At 40.4% G+C, this 18592-nt stretch overlaps 1 protein-coding gene across 1 annotated transcript; it reads right to left on the reverse strand.

Annotated features, from left to right (window-relative positions):
• Positions 1-1534: 1534 nt before the first annotated feature.
• On the reverse strand, positions 1535-18277 carry LOC125506944 (WD40/YVTN repeat and Bromo-WDR9-I-like domain-containing protein). Its single transcript, XM_048671654.2, has 24 exons — positions 17994-18277; positions 17146-17221; positions 15692-16062; positions 15056-15207; positions 14629-14865; positions 13759-13868; positions 13606-13683; positions 13406-13512; positions 12642-12736; positions 12434-12558; positions 12156-12343; positions 11888-11963; positions 11301-11469; positions 11039-11109; positions 10018-10098; positions 9874-9944; positions 9455-9551; positions 9057-9116; positions 7985-8039; positions 7495-7895; positions 5729-7405; positions 4902-5474; positions 4758-4816; positions 1535-1993 (listed from the first exon to the last, which is right to left on the reverse strand). The coding sequence occupies exons 3-24, from the start codon at positions 16057-16059 to the stop codon at positions 1798-1800; spliced, it is 5046 nt and encodes a 1681-aa protein (XP_048527611.2). The 5' UTR covers positions 16060-16062; positions 17146-17221; positions 17994-18277; the 3' UTR covers positions 1535-1797.
• Positions 18278-18592: the final 315 nt, after the last annotated feature.

Here is an 18592-nt window from a genome sequence, read left to right on the forward strand (position 1 = left end):
TGATCAGACTAGGTCCATCTTATTTGGGTAACATGGCCGATTAGGGATTTCTTATTTTATTTTGAAGGAACGGGTAATTTCTTATTGCAAGCTCTATTAGATTTTTCAATAAATAAGTACCCATTTCTTAATTGCTCACGAGCAATAACGAATACTTCTCCGTTCCTAAATGTAAGTCTTTTTAGCCATTTTAAATGGACTACAACATACGGATGTATGTAGACATATTTTAGAGTGTAGATTCACTCATTTTGCTTTGTATGTAGTCACTTGTTGGAATCTCTAGAAAGACTCATTTTGCTTGGCCATGATTCCCTTAGACGACCTAAATGATCATGAATTTAAATGATCGTGAATTTAATGGTAGAGAACCATACAAACACAAGTTATGGAGATATCGTGAAATTAATAAGAAAGGGATTTCCTAGTGATGTTGTTCCCCATACAAATTTTCAGATTCTGAGAATTCAATCAGTGTTTTCTGGGGAGCGTTATATTTCCTTTTTAATTTGGCCTATTTTACCATTTACTCAAGTGTGTTACCCTCTTTAATACTTTCTTAATGAACAATCATGCGCCATGCAGCTACTTTCACGAAGTGCTTTCCTCTCGAGTGTGGTGGGGTTCGCAATGTGCGTACATGATTATCCTCGATGACCTGTATTAGGGGCCAGCTTATGTTTTCCTAACTGGCTAACTGAGGCTGACCATGTTCATCCCCTAAGTTCTAGTAGCTGAGGCTTCTCTTATTGGTGACCACTTGCTTGCGGGCCCTTTCATGGGTCGTGTTGTTGGATGCTTCCTCACATGATGTGAAGAAAGATGATGTCGCCGATGTTCAGAGCATATAGCCATGCAGCCTTGTCAAGTTTGGCATTTGTGATGTGCTATGTATTAACAGATTTTACTATTGTTAGATGTATTGTGTGTTCACAAATTTACTGTCATTTTGTCATGTTAGGTGTCAAGTTTACCATTGTTAGCAAATGGTGTACAATCTGGTTGCATGTAGCCCCAGATGATTTTCACTAGCATAATTAGCATTGTAGCTTAAATAACTTGCAAGCATGTTTGTCCGTAGGCTGCAGTTTATGAACTAGAAATACATATACATTTCTTAAGAGGGATCCCACTTAATCCATCAAACTTCTAGTGGGCTGTCCCCTAGTTCCCCTAGTACCCATCAAGCAGCGGGGCTGCTGGTCGCGTTCACCGGTCCCTTCCCTTGCTATCTCTGTAGGAGTCACGGCCACTACGGTAGTCATCCTGTGATGGTGCTCTTGAGCACCATTTTCCCGTGGACGATGCAATGCAATGTGCGGCCAAGGGCCAGTGAAGGGGAGGGAGGTGGCGGCAAACAAATGATTATTGGGCCAATTATCTGGAGCACCTGCAAGTGCCACAACACCTATGCCATCCTAAAGATGTTCCTAGATGAAGGAGCACTTGTAGTCGCGTGTAATAATGGTAAAGAAAATGCATTAGTCCTGTACAAGAACGAGGCACCCAAGACAAGCAATAGCTAAGTTGTGAATATTCTACCCAACCGATTATTTGCCTTGCGTTTTTATTGATTGACTGATGATGCACAATAGTCTATACAAATCCAATGATCTGCTAAAGCATTTTCTGACAGATTTCACGACGCTAGCATCTTCTCTTTCTAATTTTGCTTTTCTTTCAGAACTATGGCGACAGTTGTTAGTAAAGATGAATCTCTATCTCCTCCCAACCAGCGAACTACTTTACTTTGGCCCATTCGTCTAACAAAACTATGCTTGCTTCAGATGTCATCTTCTAAAGTGATAGGATGTTATCTTCGACCCACTCGGATAGCCTGAGAAGCTTCTTGGTCATGTCCGCGCTCTTTGAGAAGTAAGACTCGGCATTGGCAAGCATCACAGAGGCATCATGTTGGACAGCCTCCACGGTTCTGTAGTAACCATTTTGCAGTCTTGTCCTGATCACCTCCATGGAAAACTGGACAGGAAACCTACAATTGTTGCACACAAAAATATCTATCTTTAGATGGATGTTACTTCATCATTCATCGATAAAAAGCACCAATATATACTCATAATTTTCTAAACCAACAATGCTCAGGCAAGGAGGCACCAGGTCTGAAAAAAAGCTACTTCTATAGTACTCCCTCCGTCCGGAAATACTTGTCATCAAAATGAATAAAAGGGGATGTATCTAGATGTGTTTTAGTTCTAGATACATTCCTTTTTGTCCATTTTGATGACAAGTATTTTCGGACGGAGGGAGTATTTTGCAAGGACAGGCACTATCAAAACCTTGAAATAAACATTTATTTATACTTATACAGGGCCTTTTAATATTCTAGATACTCATCCTACGAGCATATGGATGGAAAAGAGTAAATAACAAAACAATTTAATGCAACACACGACATAAAAAAAGAAGTGTATGCATTGGTTAAATTTTGTCTAAAGAAACATCCATTGTATTCTAACAACTATGCCTCATAATAGAAATGGAAAATGAGGCCTTGTACAAGCACAGGCAGCATCTTCTCATGTCAAAACGGCATTTATTTTACTTTGATAACAGAAATTAGCAAATCTAAGTTTTATGCACGCTACTAGATATGCCAACCATAGAAGGTAGTTTGTAGAAGTGTTTGCGCACATTTCCTAAAAAGCAACATCTAAAATAATCATTAAAAAAACTACGCTTAGTGTTCCATAAACTAAACTTTTCAACCTCATTTTTCGGTCAAACAAGATGCCTGAAGAATGGAGAAGGGGTATATTAGTACCAATCTTCAAAAACAAGGGGATGTTCAAAGTTGTACTAAGTACCGTGAAATTAAGCTGATGAGTCATTCGATGAAGCGAAGTTTGTCCAACATCATCTGAGATGAAGAGAAGTTTGTCCAACATCTTCTGAGATGAAGAGAAGCTTGTCCATACAATGAAGACCGGGTCCAGAATGATGATATACGAGATAGAGTTAGGGTAGCACCGATTGATGGGAAGCTTGTCCAACATTGTCTGAGATGGTTTGGGCATATTCAGCGCAGGCCTCGAGAAGCTCCGGTGCATAGCGGATGGCCAAAGCGTGCTGATGTCAAGAGAGTGGGAAGAGTTCGTAAAGAGAAATCTGAAGGACTGGAGTATCACCAAAGAACTAGCCATGGACAGGTGTGTGTGGAAGATGTGCCAGAACTAGAGTTGGTTGCAAGATCTTTTGGGTTTCAACTCTAGCCTACCCCAACTTGTTTGGGACTAAAGGCTTTGTTGTTGTTGTTGTTGTCATACAATGAAGCTATGGGAGTCATTGGGAACCTCTTAAGAAGGATGACAAGCGTGGCCAAAAATCAGTTTAATTTCATGCCTAGAAGGTCGACCATGGAAGCCATTTTCTTGGTACAACAACTTATGGAGAGATACAAGGAGCAAAAGGACCTGCATGTGGTGTTCATTGACTTGGAGAGGGCCTGGAATGTCAAGTGGTGGGCCCTAGAGAAACACAAAGTTCCAACAAAGTAAATTACTCTCATTAAGGACATGTACGATAATGTTCGAACAAGTGATGGCGACACTAATGACTTTCCAATTAAAATAGGACTGCACCAAGGGTCAACTTTGAGCCCTTATCTTTTTGCTTTGGTGATGGATGAGGTCACCAGGGATATACAAGGAGATATCTCATGGTGCATGCTCTTTGCGGACCATGTGGTGCTAGTCGACGATAGTCGGATGGGGTTAATAGGAAGTTGGAGCTGTGGAGACAGACTTTAGAATCAAAAAGTTTTAGGCTTAGTGGAACTAAGACTGAGTACATGAGGTGTGGTTTCAGTACTACTAGGTACGAGAACAGGGAAGTTAGCCTTACGAGCAGGTGGTACCTTAGAAGGACACCTTTCAGTATTTGGGCTCGATGCTGCAGAAGGATGGTGACATTGGCGAAGATGTGACCCATCAAATCAAAACTGAATGGAGAAGTGGCGCCAAGCTTCTGGCGTTATCTGTGATAAGGGAGTTCCACAAAAGCTAAAAGGCAGGTTCTATAGGACAACAATTCGACCTGCGATGTTATATGGCAATGAATGTTGGGCAACTAAAAGGCGACATGTTCAACAGCTAGGTGTAGCAGAGACATGCATGTTGAGATGGATGTGCTCCACACAAGATAGAACGACGTCCGGAGTGATGATATACATGATAGAGTTGGGGTGACGCCGATTGAAGAGAAGCTTGTCCAACATCGTTTAAGATGGTTTGGACATGTTCAGCACAGGCCTCCAGAAGTGTCAGTGCATAAGAACGGTTAATGTGAGATGGTAATGTCAAGAGAGGTCAGGGTAGACCAAACTTGACATGGGAGGAGTCCGTAACGAGAGACTTGAAGGACTGGAATATCCAAAGACTTAGCCATGGACAGGATTGCGTGAAAGTTAGCTATCCACGTGCCAGAACCATGACTTGGTTTCGATATCTTATGGGTTTCAACTCTAGCTTACCCCAACTTGTTTGGGACCGATAGGCTTTGTTGTTGTAGAGTTCCACAAACCTTTAGTTGGGAAAAATCACACAAATATAGGCATTATGTTAACCCGTTCAAAATAATGTGATTTCATAATATGTATACGAGAAATCTGTTATCCTTCAATTTCCATCAATTCTATACCTAATGATGATTATTTCACACTAGTCATTATTCTCACTTGTGTTGCTAAATTAAAAGAAATGCAAATTCATCAGAACTGAATGCATTTGTTCACGAGTTACCTGTTTATGAACTCTGATTTTCCTGCAACAGTGTCCAACTTCAGGACACCATAGTGATCCTGAAAATCCATAAAGAAATACCATAGAGAGTCAACAACAACAAGAGTAATCAAAGAGTGCACAAATATAGTAGTTTGACTTTACCTGGTTTCTGCGAGACTTGTTCTGTAAATTATTCACTGCTGATAACAATTTATTCCTAATACTGGAATCAATATGTGGATGTTTCCATGGAACCAATGGGCTATCAGCATCATAGAGCTCCCAGGGGCTATGCAGATGATCTGAACCATCATTCTTGTACTGTATGGCATATTTATCCCATGGACTCTCAGGAAAATCAGGTGACTTAGGTCTTATTGCCAACACACGTCCCTCCCACCAACTTCCTCCTCCCTCATCATTCGCCCACCAAATTCTGCACTTATCTCTGATAGTCCAGTTCTGCGCAACAGCAGCTTCAAACCGTGTTCTTTCCACCAGAAAATCAGGGAAGCCAACCAGCTCAGGCAATGTGATTACAAACTCTCTGTTAAACCCGCTTGAAGTGTCGTCAATGAATTTAAGTGTTAATTTACAGCAGCTTTCACCAGACCCTTTATAAGTGGTATAACAAAGATCCTGAATTTTGCAAAGCTCTACAGCTTTAAGGCCTTTGATCCGATTCCATGGGCAACTATCCGATAATCGCATTCCTTTAAGATATTCTTCATGGCCCTGAAAAAAAAAGCAATCACAAAATAGTATGACAAGAATAACTTCATAGATACTATTTTCGGAGCCACAATGGCCCATCTGTTTGTATTAAATTGACAATACATGCACCCACCCGTCCCCAAAAAAATTCAACCAGTTACGTTTCAGCTGGGGTGGGTAGAAATGAGAAGCAGGAAAACTTCTTTTTTTTTGCAGCTAAAAGTTATTTGCACCAAAGTCATCCCATCACAGAATAAAACAGAAAATAACATTACCTGTCGCAAGTACATAACCTCATCGCCATGTTGAGGAATATAACGGTAAATATCTTCATGCTCCAACAACATCAACCAACAATTCGAGGATACTTGAGGCTTTTCTGCCAATGAATGTGTATCAGGAACTCTGTTCCTAGTAGACCTTAAACCAGCAGTCTTTGATGGTGAACCCCACTCATGCACGTCTGCACCAATTTGTCTCCCACTAGTTGATGCTTCATGGGAAGAATTTTTCACATGAGAGATAGCATTCCTTGCTCCACCATCAGTGTATGCACATGACCTCCTTGTGCTTCTTCGCAAATTACCAGTACCAGGTGCAACAGGACTGTACTCTGAAGGTTGATACCCACCATCATCATTGGAGACGGAGGTACTATCTCCATTGCCAGAATCTGAATCCAATTTTTTCTTGTGCTTACTTAACTTTGACCTTTGGTACACAGCAATCGTCTTCCCAGATTCAGAATGGAACTTCCTTGAATCATGAAAACCAGTGCTTTTCTCTGTGCATTCCTGGAAATCTCTAGACGCACTAGGGAAGTCACTGCTTATATGTTGATTGGTGGTAGGATCCTCATCATGCTGCATGGGAACTTTATCACACTCAGGGTTCACGTCACTCCCTACTGCAGTAGTCTTTGATTTGTCCGGTGAACCTTTTGCATCTGGAATGCCTCTTGACCTGACTAACTTCAGTTTAATAGTAGACTGAGTAGTACTGTGGGACTGTTGGTTGCATTCTTTGTTGTTTACTTCCTCTACATGAGTATTATTGTTATTAGTTGTCCTTTCTTCACCAAGTAAATTATCTTCACTATAAACATCAGTATCGTGATTTTCATGGATGCTATCCAGACAAATTGCACGTTCACTCTTTTGTACAGTCTGCTCAACCGTTTGTTGCATGGCGTTACCATATTCATGAGGTGTCTTCTGAACACCAGATTTGCCACCATCCTGTGAAACTGCATTATTTGAAGAGGGCCACATGTCTCCAGCGGAAGAGTCACCAAACTTGCAACGCTTTGAAGATCGCTGCTTAACCTCACCCCACTTGATTGTGCTGTTACTATAAACAGAAGAAACATCATGTAGACCAGAGGTTGTTGTGCTTTGACCTCCATCTGCAGGTGGGTCAGCCTTGCAAACAGAGGAACTTCCAGGCTCAAAAGCTAGTTCCGGCTCAACTGATCCATGTCTGCCCCCCATGACTGATACAGCTGATGGAAATTCAACTTTTAAATCACGGCGTGGTATCCTCAGGACCAGTTTTCTGTTATTTCCAGAACTCCCCCGAGTTTCAGTGAAATGAGAAGGTTGTGTAACATCTTCTGAATCATATTGGTTACTCTCTCTACCAAGTCTTGGCCGGCTATACCATGCTGACGGCTCAGCTTCAATGCTTTCCGTGTTCAATTCACTGTCTGAGAGACTCTCTGAGTCCTCTTCATCCTCATCTGTTGAAGCTCCCATCTTTGTTAAAAAACTGAGTGCATGGCGAGCAGCGCGTCTTTGAGGTCGCAATCCCCTAGATTTAGGTGATCTTTTCCTTTTACTAGAGCGACCATTCTTAGACTTCCTAGCTCTGTGTGACCTTGACACAGTAGCAGCATCATGCTCATCCAAATTCCTCTTCTTAACTCGCCGACCAGATGAAGTCACAAGATCAGCCTGCAGAAGGTGTAATAAAGGAAAACAAGTCAAAAGGTTGTAATGCAACATAAAGGAAGGTGGCATGGTCTTTGATTGTTGCCTCTTACCTTTGATTTTTTCTTCTTTCTTCTAGATCTGCGAAGATTAGCACTATCGCTAAGGTTATTCCCATCAATCTCTGCACTTGAGTATGAAGCACCAGAGGAATCACCACTCAAATTCTCCTGTTCTCCTTCACTAGACTTGTCATCCATGCCGTTGTACTCGGAATCAGTATCATCAGAGATAACTTCAATCTCAGGTTCAAGCTCAAAGAAGTCCGGTATCTCTGGAAGTGGCTCCCACCTATCTGGATCAATGACTGGGATGATCTGGTATTCACCAGTGGTTGCATTGTACGTGGGGCCAACAGCAAAATCTACAGAGGGAGGCCGCCACTCAATGCCCATGGTACCTAATCGCCGTTTCTGGTACATGCTTTGAAAAGGCTCTGGGTATGGCATCATACCTGCAATTAGCAAATAACAATTATAAGCATGTGCAACCCAGTAAAATTACTATACTATGCAGAGGATAGAAAGTAGAGAAGTTAGATACCCGAGTCACACAAAAGGTCTTGAATATTTCTCCTATAAGGTGGGAGCTGTGTCTCCTGGCACATTAAGAAAAACAGTGTAAACAAAACCTGGTAGCTCATGATGCACTTCGTGAACAGAGAAAAATATAGTCTCACACGGGCACGTATGACAAGGGACCAATGTCCTTTTTTTTCAAAACCAGCTCAAATGGGTGTCCAATAGCTTCTGAAATCTTGAGTTATACTCCCTCGTCCCAAAATTCTTGTCTTAGATTTGTCTAGATACGGATATATCTAATACTAAAACGTGACTTGATACATCCGTATTTAGACAAATCTAAGACAAGAATTTTGGGACGGAGGGAGTATGTTTTAGCATGTTTCAACATTCCTTACTACTGTGATGTTTGCTTTTTGGTTGTTCCGGATAAGCACCACCAATACTAAAAAGAGACCAGTTACAGACAGTACATCAAACCCTTTGTATGACTCCTGATGAGATGCGAGCCGTAGCCCACAAGATCATTGATGTATGGAACATATTAAATATTACAGCTAACTGGAAAACACATCAAGTGAGGTGATCAGATATGGTGCGGGATACTTTTTACTTATAAGAACATACTGCAGTAGGCAATAACAGAACTTCAATGTTGAATGCTTTTAAGATTGCCATCAAAGTGAAACTTTCAGCCAATCAGCAGCAGTGCACGCTCCTTTTTATAATCCACATTGCTTAGCTACCGAGATGGCAACACTTCAGAAGTATAGTTGGCAGTCACAAGGAGGCTAACAAATAGCAAGGAGTCCAAATCATCTGACATAATATTAAACATATACTATGACGAACACAAGTCTAGGGAGTTTTCTTGAAAGCAACACCCAATGAAATGTTTCTATCTGATCTTCAGAACATAACAAAATGAAAATTTCTATTTTAGAAACAGATCTTGGAAACTGTATACATGATAGATTACTCTGATGCGAGTTAGTTTCACAAACTGAACAAAATATCATAAATTTTAGAGAAACAAAACAACTAAATTAGCTAACGCAAAGAAAAGAACAGATGATTCATATCTTCAGACGAACCTGATCAATAACATTTCCATTTGTATCTTGAGTAAGGGGTCGATAGTCTCCAAGAAAGAACTATTGCAAAACATGAATGATGAGCGTCAATGATTGAATAAAAGGTGGGATATTTCCCTAAACAGGGGGCATATCCAATGCAAACATATCTTGGTACAGTCATGCAAACTATCAGTGTGAACTGCTGAATGAGCTTTTGGTGGACTAAGTTTAGGGGATTAAAGCGCCACATGATGAATAATTTTGTGAATGATTAAACTGAATTAAAATATTGAATCTGTTTGTGCCTCATCCAACTGTTCACATGAGCACTGAGATGACAGTTTGCATGATTGCAACCAACATTGGCCTGCACTAGGCATTCTCCCCAATAACTTGATCAGTAACAGTTTGTGTACCTGATCATATTTCGCATCCTTCTGGGACTCACCCTGCCCTGTACCAATAAAGAATATTTGGCCAATCTCATCGGTGAGGATAAGTGATGTTCCATCCCTAAATGTCCATCCAGCGACACATCAGGATAACACAACACATAAAATAAATTCAGCAATCTATGGTAATTGATAAACAGTGCAAATTTTAATTTGGCATGGAAATGATGCTTCCTTCTATGTTAACATCCCAACCCCACACAGAAATATCTCAATTCAGTTGATTTTTCTCTGGTGTTTTTCTTCATTCTTCTCTATGTTTTATAAATTACTAGCTGAATGGTCATGCATTAAGGAATAGTTAAGAATGAATACTTGTAAAAGGGCCAAAACAAAAGGTTCAATTTGTTGAGAATACAAAGAAAATCGACAGTGACACTTACGGAGAGAACTTGCCATCAACTAGCTTAAAATGACCGGTTTCATAGATCTGTACAGGTTTTCCTTCCCATATCTGGATAAAGAAATAGCACATTTTGAGGACTGAAATAGTGATTAAGATTACAGAGATCTCGTTAGGAACTTACATCCCAGATGATTGTCATGCCATCATACCCAGCACTCATTGCTATACGAGGGTTGAATGGATGCACATCAAGAACAAATGTCTGTCGATAATGAAATTCATAAGAGCGTTTCATTGTGAACCTTTTAAATAAAAGAGGTTGAATAAAAAAGTGTAGATAAATTATGAAAGGGAATGGAATCACAACGTTGCACTTGCAACCAAACAAAGGTGCAGGTGCTAGATCCATTAAGCCATGCAAAAAATAGAAATGTACATGGAAGTCATGCAACTTTGATGGTGCTAACCAAAAATAATCCATTTCTAGACCTAAAATGTTCGTTTTAAAAACCAAGGTCGACAATGACGTAGGACAAAGAATTATAGCATCATAAGGAGAAGGTTATTAATGTGAAACAGTCTTGGCAGCCAAAGCACAAACGGTTCAGAAGTTAGTATCACAAATGGACAACAAAATGGATGTGAAATGCGCTGATCAAATATAAAATAAAACAATGTTGGGGTTAAGGACAATATTGTTACAGCTACTAAATGGAAACCCTAGCACATAAAAAAAACTAAAAACCAAAAGAACTAAGAAAAATGAATTAATGCTTCAATCGCAAAGTGGCAATAATTTATAATGCAATTTGTAGTTTCGTATTCTTCAGAAAAAGAACTAACGCCTCTAAAACCACAATGTCCTAGTTTTTCAGTTCCATTTACACTTTATCATCTTTAATCCATGCCGCTTGCCAGCATATAGTCCCTCTGTTCCTAAATGTAAGACGTTTTTTAAAAACGTCTTACATTTAGGAACAGAGGGAGTACTTACTAAGGGAACACACCGATTCGATTAATTATGTTTTCATTAAGTGATGATGAATAGTGTACCAGTTAAGAATTGCAAGCGATAAAATTCACACATATCACATATGCACCCAACTGACCAAAAGTACCATGCATGAAATACTAGTAAACATGCTATGCAGGTCATTAACCAAAAGTAATTTTAATGCATAAACTGAATGGTGCATGCTTACAGATTCCTTGTGGCCAATCAGTGAATGTACTAAGCTCCCATCAGAAGCATTCCAAACACAAATTCTGCAGTCTGCAGAACATAAGACATACTTTAAGGATACAAATGAGAACAATAAAATATAAACTATGTAACAAAACTCAGTTTCCGCACACTAGGAATACTAGGAACCACAAATGGCAATACATGCAAACACTGGAATAAAGAAAGGCTAAATATCAGCATGATCATAATGAAAAATATACAAAGTCAAATAAGGATACCCATGATAGCAGCAAGCACAAATCGGTTATCCAAACTCCAGACAATCATATTGACACCACGAGGAGTTGGCTGATGTCTTTGTCGTGGACCACCACGAACTAGTTGAGGAGCCATTGGAGGTGGAGGGACCTTGAGATGGTAAGCACGTGTCCATCGTCCAATCTTTCCCTGGTTTGGTGCAGGGAACAAGTTATGCATAACATTATATCGAATGGGATGGAGCTATAAGGTAACACTATAACACCAACTACCAGCTACATTTCTCCCAGTACACACGCTAATCCAACTGACCAGGCAGAAAACCTACATTAACTATAGGGCACATTATTAAGCTGGCCGCTGCAGCAAGTTGCTTTTATACCAGGTCTTATTATAAAGTGTCTAGTTATTTGATATGTGACACGATGGGGAAATATACAATGTATCAGAAAATATATGGGCGCCATTCAGGAGGTAATACATATATTAGTGTAGTAGCGTCCGGAATGGGCAGTGATGCAAATAAGCCATACACACAATGCACTGGAACAATGGTGATCAGGAGTAAAAGTACAAAACTGTAGAGTTTTAGGTCCCATTTGCTTACATGCGATTTCCGAGATCGTGGAACCCATATAATTGCACTGCCATCACGGGAGCAAGTAACAATATTATGTGTGAACCTGGCAAAAGGAGACAAAATAGGATGATTTAGAACTGCTGAAGCCAACAATAACCACCAGTTGGACATGAGAAGAAACCAGCTGAATGAAACTACAGAAACCCGTAAGAGCATGTAAGACAGGAGGTGAATAACCTGAAGGACTACATAAAAATAAGTGAATGACTATTCCATGACTACAAAAATTACTGACCATGAATTTCTTAGTTTAAGATTATTTTCTTCCTTAGTGGTGTGGCTGCCTTCAGATGAAAAGGATCTAGATACCACACATCCACTAAACTGCACATAGTTTACATCATTTTCATGGCCCGATAATACATCCATCTCATGATTCGGCTGGTCATGTTCCTCAGAACTACTCTTGCAAGCATTCCACACCTGAAATCAACACTGGCGATGAAAAGGGCAATTCACCTTTTGGTAGTAAAATCAGAAGTTCACAGGTGCAATAGATAAAAGAAAACACACCCTTGCAAAAGTGTCTGAGCTGCCAGTAACAAACACAGTTCCATTGGCATTAAATGCACAACACAAGATTTGGTGATTTATTGGTTGAACTTGAACAGCACTGGAAGATGCATCACCACTCTTCCCTGACATCAACACCATGCGGTTGGAATAATAAAATGTAGGCATTACACATGCAAACACAATAGACATGTTTCAATGAACTAACCAGGGGCAGCATCTGGAGGTTTTGGTGTATATATTCGTGGAGGTTGTTGAGAATATCGGGCATCCCAAATCCTGCATGTCCCGTCATCTGATGATCTGTTCCTCAATATATGTGCCAAGTTAGGGAGAGTAAAGAACTTAAAATAGGCCAGAAGAACCGTATATATAGCAAATGTAAATGTACAGACAGCGGACCAATGGTGAGGTGTTATCAAAAGAACATAAAAAAAATCTTTTCCATACATCTGGTAATATGTATGTGCAATTAAACAGGATATGAAAAGTACAGCACAATGCAATGTCTACCATGTGCAACATAGCACATGAAAGAACACCAGCGTGCCTTCTTTTATTCATATGGTGGAAGCTGGAGCGGACCCTTCCCCGGACCCTGCGCAAGCAGGAGCTACGTGCACCGGACTGCCCTTTTTTATATGGTGGAAGCAGTGATATAACTTGCAAGTTTAGTAACTATAGTTGCTCTGAGTAAGAATGTAGGTAGAATGAAAATGAGCAATGCATCAAATATGCTTTCCAGTATTGACTCGTTTCTTCTCATTTTGACAAACCAAGCTTTAAACTCCATGTAAAGAAGCATTTGCTTCAGTAAAATTAATGCAGATTAGACAGGACATACTGACAGGTTCTTTTTTCCATCTGTACAGCTGTTGTCATCCAGCTACTATGTACAATCATGAACGAAATAGCTGTAAAGACTAAATAACTATACTATCAGGAAAATGAGGAGAAAAAAGAAACACTCACGACAATAGCTGGAAAGCAGCACCTGGCCTTGGGCTAAATGCAATAGCAGTTACAACCCCTGTATGCCCCTTCAACACTGAGATCGGCATGCCATCAGGTATACGCCACTGCATTAGTGACCACATTCATTAAACATAAATGGAAGAAAGAACGATGTCATGACTTATTAGGAAGTACAGAAATTAGCAATCTTATCTTACCACTCTAATAACGAAATCATTGGCTGAAGATGCTACCACAGCATTATTGGAACTCACCGCGAGGTCAGTAATATCACCCTTAATTTGGAAACAGTGTAATTTAGTGAAAGGTTGTGAATATTTAAAATGTTGCATTGCAATAAGCAAACTTACTTCATGACCTCGGCAGCTAGCCAGACAAAATGCAGTTTCCATTGCCCAAATTTTAACAAGGCGATCATCAGAACCAGTAATAACAAAACGCCCTGTGCGATCAAAAGTAGCTGCGGAAACAGGAATGGTGTGAGAAACATTACAGCGTTTTAAAGGGAAATATACAGATTGACAACTACAATTATTTGACCAAAACTACTAGGACAAGGAAGAAGCAGCTGCCTCTGTTGGTGATATAGTATGGAGAACAATACGGTCTTTAGAAACAGAAAGTGGGCATTTATTGAGTAACCCCTCAAACATAAATCCACTGTAAGAACTTCCCATAATATTAAATAGGCTTGGCATTCAGTTAGGACAAAGCATGTACTGGTATAGATGGCATTAATAGAATTGACTGGCATATGAACAGAACTCCAAATATTAAAGGGAAAATTAGGCCCTGGACAATTTACTTGGATGGCGGTTGCTGAACACACCATATAATAATGATTCAGCTCACAGACGCCACAAAATTGTGGTATTGTAAAGAGGGGTAAAAAAATCATTCTTGCTCTTGGAAGTTGGCATCAATCTTAACCCACTTTTGAGTGCCCTCTACCATAGATACAACTAGAGGACTCGTGTACAGTATGTCTGTGTGGCATGCGACATGGCACCAACACAGGTAGGCTCAGTAAGTTTATGAGGGAAAATTGGCTATTCGAAAAACTATTGCTGTAATGGCCAGAGTGTATTCAGTGTCCCTGAGCCAAAAAATGGTTGTGTTTCAGTAAATGTTGTCCAAGTGGTGTGCAAAGAAGTTTTGCCAGTATTAAAATAATTTACTTGAACATGATTAAATTCAGTAAACGAGGAAATTCAACTGACCACAATACACAGCGTTTTGATGTCCCCTCAATTTCTTTATAATTTGCATCTTTTCAACAAGGGTAGATGGCTTCGCAATGGCATAGCATGATGCACGGACAGAAGGAGCTCGATGATTCTTAGTGAAGCCACCAATCTCTCTTAAACTTAAACCATGAACTTGATCAGCCTGTATATGTGGCCAACGGAGATACGTCGGCAACCTGTGATTTTCCTTTTCTTGCCGGCCCCTATTAGCTGAAAGGATCCAAAATTGCATCAGTACAGAAGTAACAGCACAAAATTTTACTGAACATAAAACGACCTATCGAAACTTCGAAACTCACTAAGTTGCAACAAACATAAATAGCACAATTAAATTTTTTTTGGGGGGGGGGGGGGGGGGGGGGGTACAACTTTAAAGCCTAGAAGAACATAATGTACATACATGCAAGAAGGGAAAATGAGTTGGAGCCAAGAAGGGTTGGAACATCAGCAGCATTTGGAGACACAGCTCCAATCAAGCTCTCTGGGTGGCAGGAACTAACCATCAGTTGCTTTAAAAGCTTTACCAAGTGGTCTTTACCAATGTGGGGATATCTGCAAAATAAGAAACATAGACCTTAGTATGCAAAAACCTCAATTGCATGTGATCATTAAGAAAGAAAAAAAGGCAGATAAGAAGTTAATTGTTCTGGTAATAATCTGTTTTATTCTAATTATTATATGGCTGGCCTTTACCAAACAATAATTACAATTCAGAATCATGTGTTTCATCAGTTCTAGATTAGTCGCACAAAAATACTGACTGAGAATCATTGTTAATAAGTTCAAAAAAAGCTGGAGGAAACTTGTGCTCCACAAGAGAAAACAAAATGGATATATCACCATTATATACTAGATATGTATTAAACTATTTTCCAGTCCTTTCCTAAAGAATTCAAACAACACGGAAGCATCTCCAGTTCTTCATTACTTGCAGAATCTACTAAGTTCATCCCTTTCAAAAATGTTTAGTACAAGGATAATACTGAATAATAATAGATGCAAGCTGACCAAAAAAATAGAGTGATGCATTTTCTACCTCTCAACTAACTTGAGGTAATCCAAAGGGAGTGATACACCGTCATCATTTTCTTCGCCACTATGGAAACCACCACGCGAATACCAAGCATGATATCTTCTAGGAAGCAGATGATGCTCCTGGAGTTCACTGCAAAGTTCTCCAGCAGTCCGCTTTAATGGACCATGTGATAAGAAGTGCGCAATGAGAAAGTAAAGTTCTCTCGAATCAAAATCAACAGGAGCCTCGCATGGTACATCTGCTGAAATCACTTGATTCAGAGAATTAATCTTCTCAGGTGCCTGACTTGGAACATCCAGGGGCACCATACTAGTAGAGGTTGCATTACCAGAAGGTTGGTGCTTTCTAAAATCTATGTCTGCAAACATAACCTGAAGTTGGAAGCAATAAAGCATAATTAAAAAATAATGTTGGTGAAGAGGAATTGAGTTCTGGACGAGCTTAAGAAACAAACAGCCAAAGATGTAAAACACAAGTAGAGAAGTCCAATGTTGAATGGACATGAAAGGTGCAGAAAATTATACTTCCTCAATAGTAATGGTGGAGAATATATATTGCAGAGTAAAAAGCACACATATAAAGACACTAACAGTTAAAAGTAATTCAGAGAACGGAAGCAAGCTGCAGATCATGAGACATGGAGAAAATGAATAGATTTTAGGTTGAACTAGAAAACAAATTTTCTAGTGAGGTGACATCGGTTAACTGCAGTTTACAGAACTGGGGAACGACCAGTTTGTGGTACATGTTACCCCACTGCACAAAAGTCCCGTATGAGGAATAGCTCTTCACAACCGTAGATGCATGCACAATGATGTGTGGCAACATATAACCATTTTGACCAAGGTTGAAAGGAGTATATCCAAATAGTTCCACTATACATTTCATTTTAGAAGTATACAGCATAAAACTTCAGTTGTAATATACAGTACCACTTTACCATTTGCATGTCTTTACGATGTTTCTATTTATTGTTGAAAAGATGATACTGTTTAGGGAATCGAGCAGTGCTACATGCAAGCTGTGTTTATCGAGAGGAGGGGGGAGGGGGGATCTAAATTTTTGATAACTTCATTAATAATCCAGTTATTGTTTGCACAAGAATTTCAACTTTTACATGCAAGTATGGCTCAGAGTTACCTGATGTTAGTTTGAAGCAAGCACACAAACGCATATGAGTGATGTACAAAATATTACCGAGCCTACAAAATTACAATGTGGAACTTGGACACGGTAGAATGTTCTAATCAGCTATCACATTATACTTGAATAATCAGCCTTTTCTTTAAGCAAACAGACATACTAAAATGCACTGTTACGGATACGTGTATCAGCATCGGGCTGATATGGATACGTAAATTCGCTTTGGAAAAGCGCCAATACGGGAATACATTTTACTATTTTTTTAGTTCACAAAAAAATATATGTATAAGAAGCTAGGAACAGCAGATTACCTTCTAATTTGCTCTACTGTAGATGCCAAAGCAGCTCCAAGCCCCTCCAATTGACAACGTCGATGCCCTGTTCCAACTACAAGTTCCAAAGGGATAGAATTAGACTTCTAGTGAGTGCAAAATGAATATGGAGCAGCAAATCAAATCATTAGTTAGATGTACATCTATCATGGCATAACACGGAAGGTGCAACCTGAAGATCAATCAGCTAACACGAAAAAGGAGAAACAGTCACTTTAAACGGTAATATTTCAGGTCTGACTGTTAAAATAAAAAACAACACAGTGTAACAGTACCACCATATTCCCAATCATAAACAATATTTGCGACATCTATCATGCCAACCATGCCACTGGTACTAATGTAATGTGTTAACCCATTTCAGCCAGTATAACCAAGACAAAGCTCCTGCTCTCTCAAATTGCATGCTACTGTAAAGCTTTGATTTTTCAGGTTAATGCAGTGCAGATAAAACAACTTAATCTTTTTCCTTCTCATATATCATCAGTCATCGCGTGTTTCACTGCTAACATGTTTAAACCAAAACAGTTGCTCATCTGGAAAAAAAACTACAATTTGTAAGCATTTGCCCCTAGGAGCATTATCACAAACATCTATCAGGCAAAATCCTTTCACATGCGAATGAACTTGGACATGCACTCGGAAAATCATGCGGCGAGTACTCATCAAGAGATAACCATCGTTATATTCTCACAATTATCAAATCTAAAGCAGGTACTCATCCAATACAAAAATCAGGGGGAGAAATTGAACAAAGAGTGGATGCAGGAGGAAGGAGGGAGGGGGGATGAGGGTAGAGGGGGGGAGGACGAAGGAGGGGTGGCTACCTGCCTACGGACCGGTCCCCGGCGTGGCCCCGGGCGGCGGCGTTGCCGGGCGGGAGCGGCGGGTCCCGGTAGGGAGGCGCTGCTGGTGGTGGGAGGGTTGCTCGACGGAGGGATCCTGTACGGGCGGCGGGGCGGCGGAGGCTTCGGCCGGCTGGTCGCGCCGCGGCGGAGGGCCGGCCAGGAACCCTAGCTGTCGCGCTCGGTGAGGACTCTGGTGGTTCGCTCGGGAGGGAGGCTCGGTCGAGGGAATAGGGCTGCAAAAAAAAAAAGGTTGGAAATAGGCTGCAATTTAGGAAACGGAAACGGGCACCACGGGCGTGCGACGTTCTCTTTTCCTTTTTTATACGCCGTATATACGTGGCGGTGTCAAGGTTTACACGTATCCGTTCTTGTATTTGATTCACTATATTATCTCTAATTTTCTCCCCAACGCACTTGGCACCGATTTTTTAAGAAAGCAGCAGCATGAGGTCCGTACCTCCCGCGCAGAGGAGAATGTCGGTGGCTTCATAAAAGGTGGTGTCGAAATGCCACGGGAGGGCCGGTGTTGTGTGCTTTAGGACGGGGATCGACCATAGCGCGTGTTTTCGGTCAACGGT

This window comes from Triticum urartu, chromosome 5A (genome assembly GCF_056163025.1).
Source record: "Triticum urartu cultivar PI428250 chromosome 5A, HENAU_Tu73, whole genome shotgun sequence".
Lineage (NCBI taxonomy): Eukaryota > Viridiplantae > Streptophyta > Magnoliopsida > Poales > Poaceae > Triticum > Triticum urartu.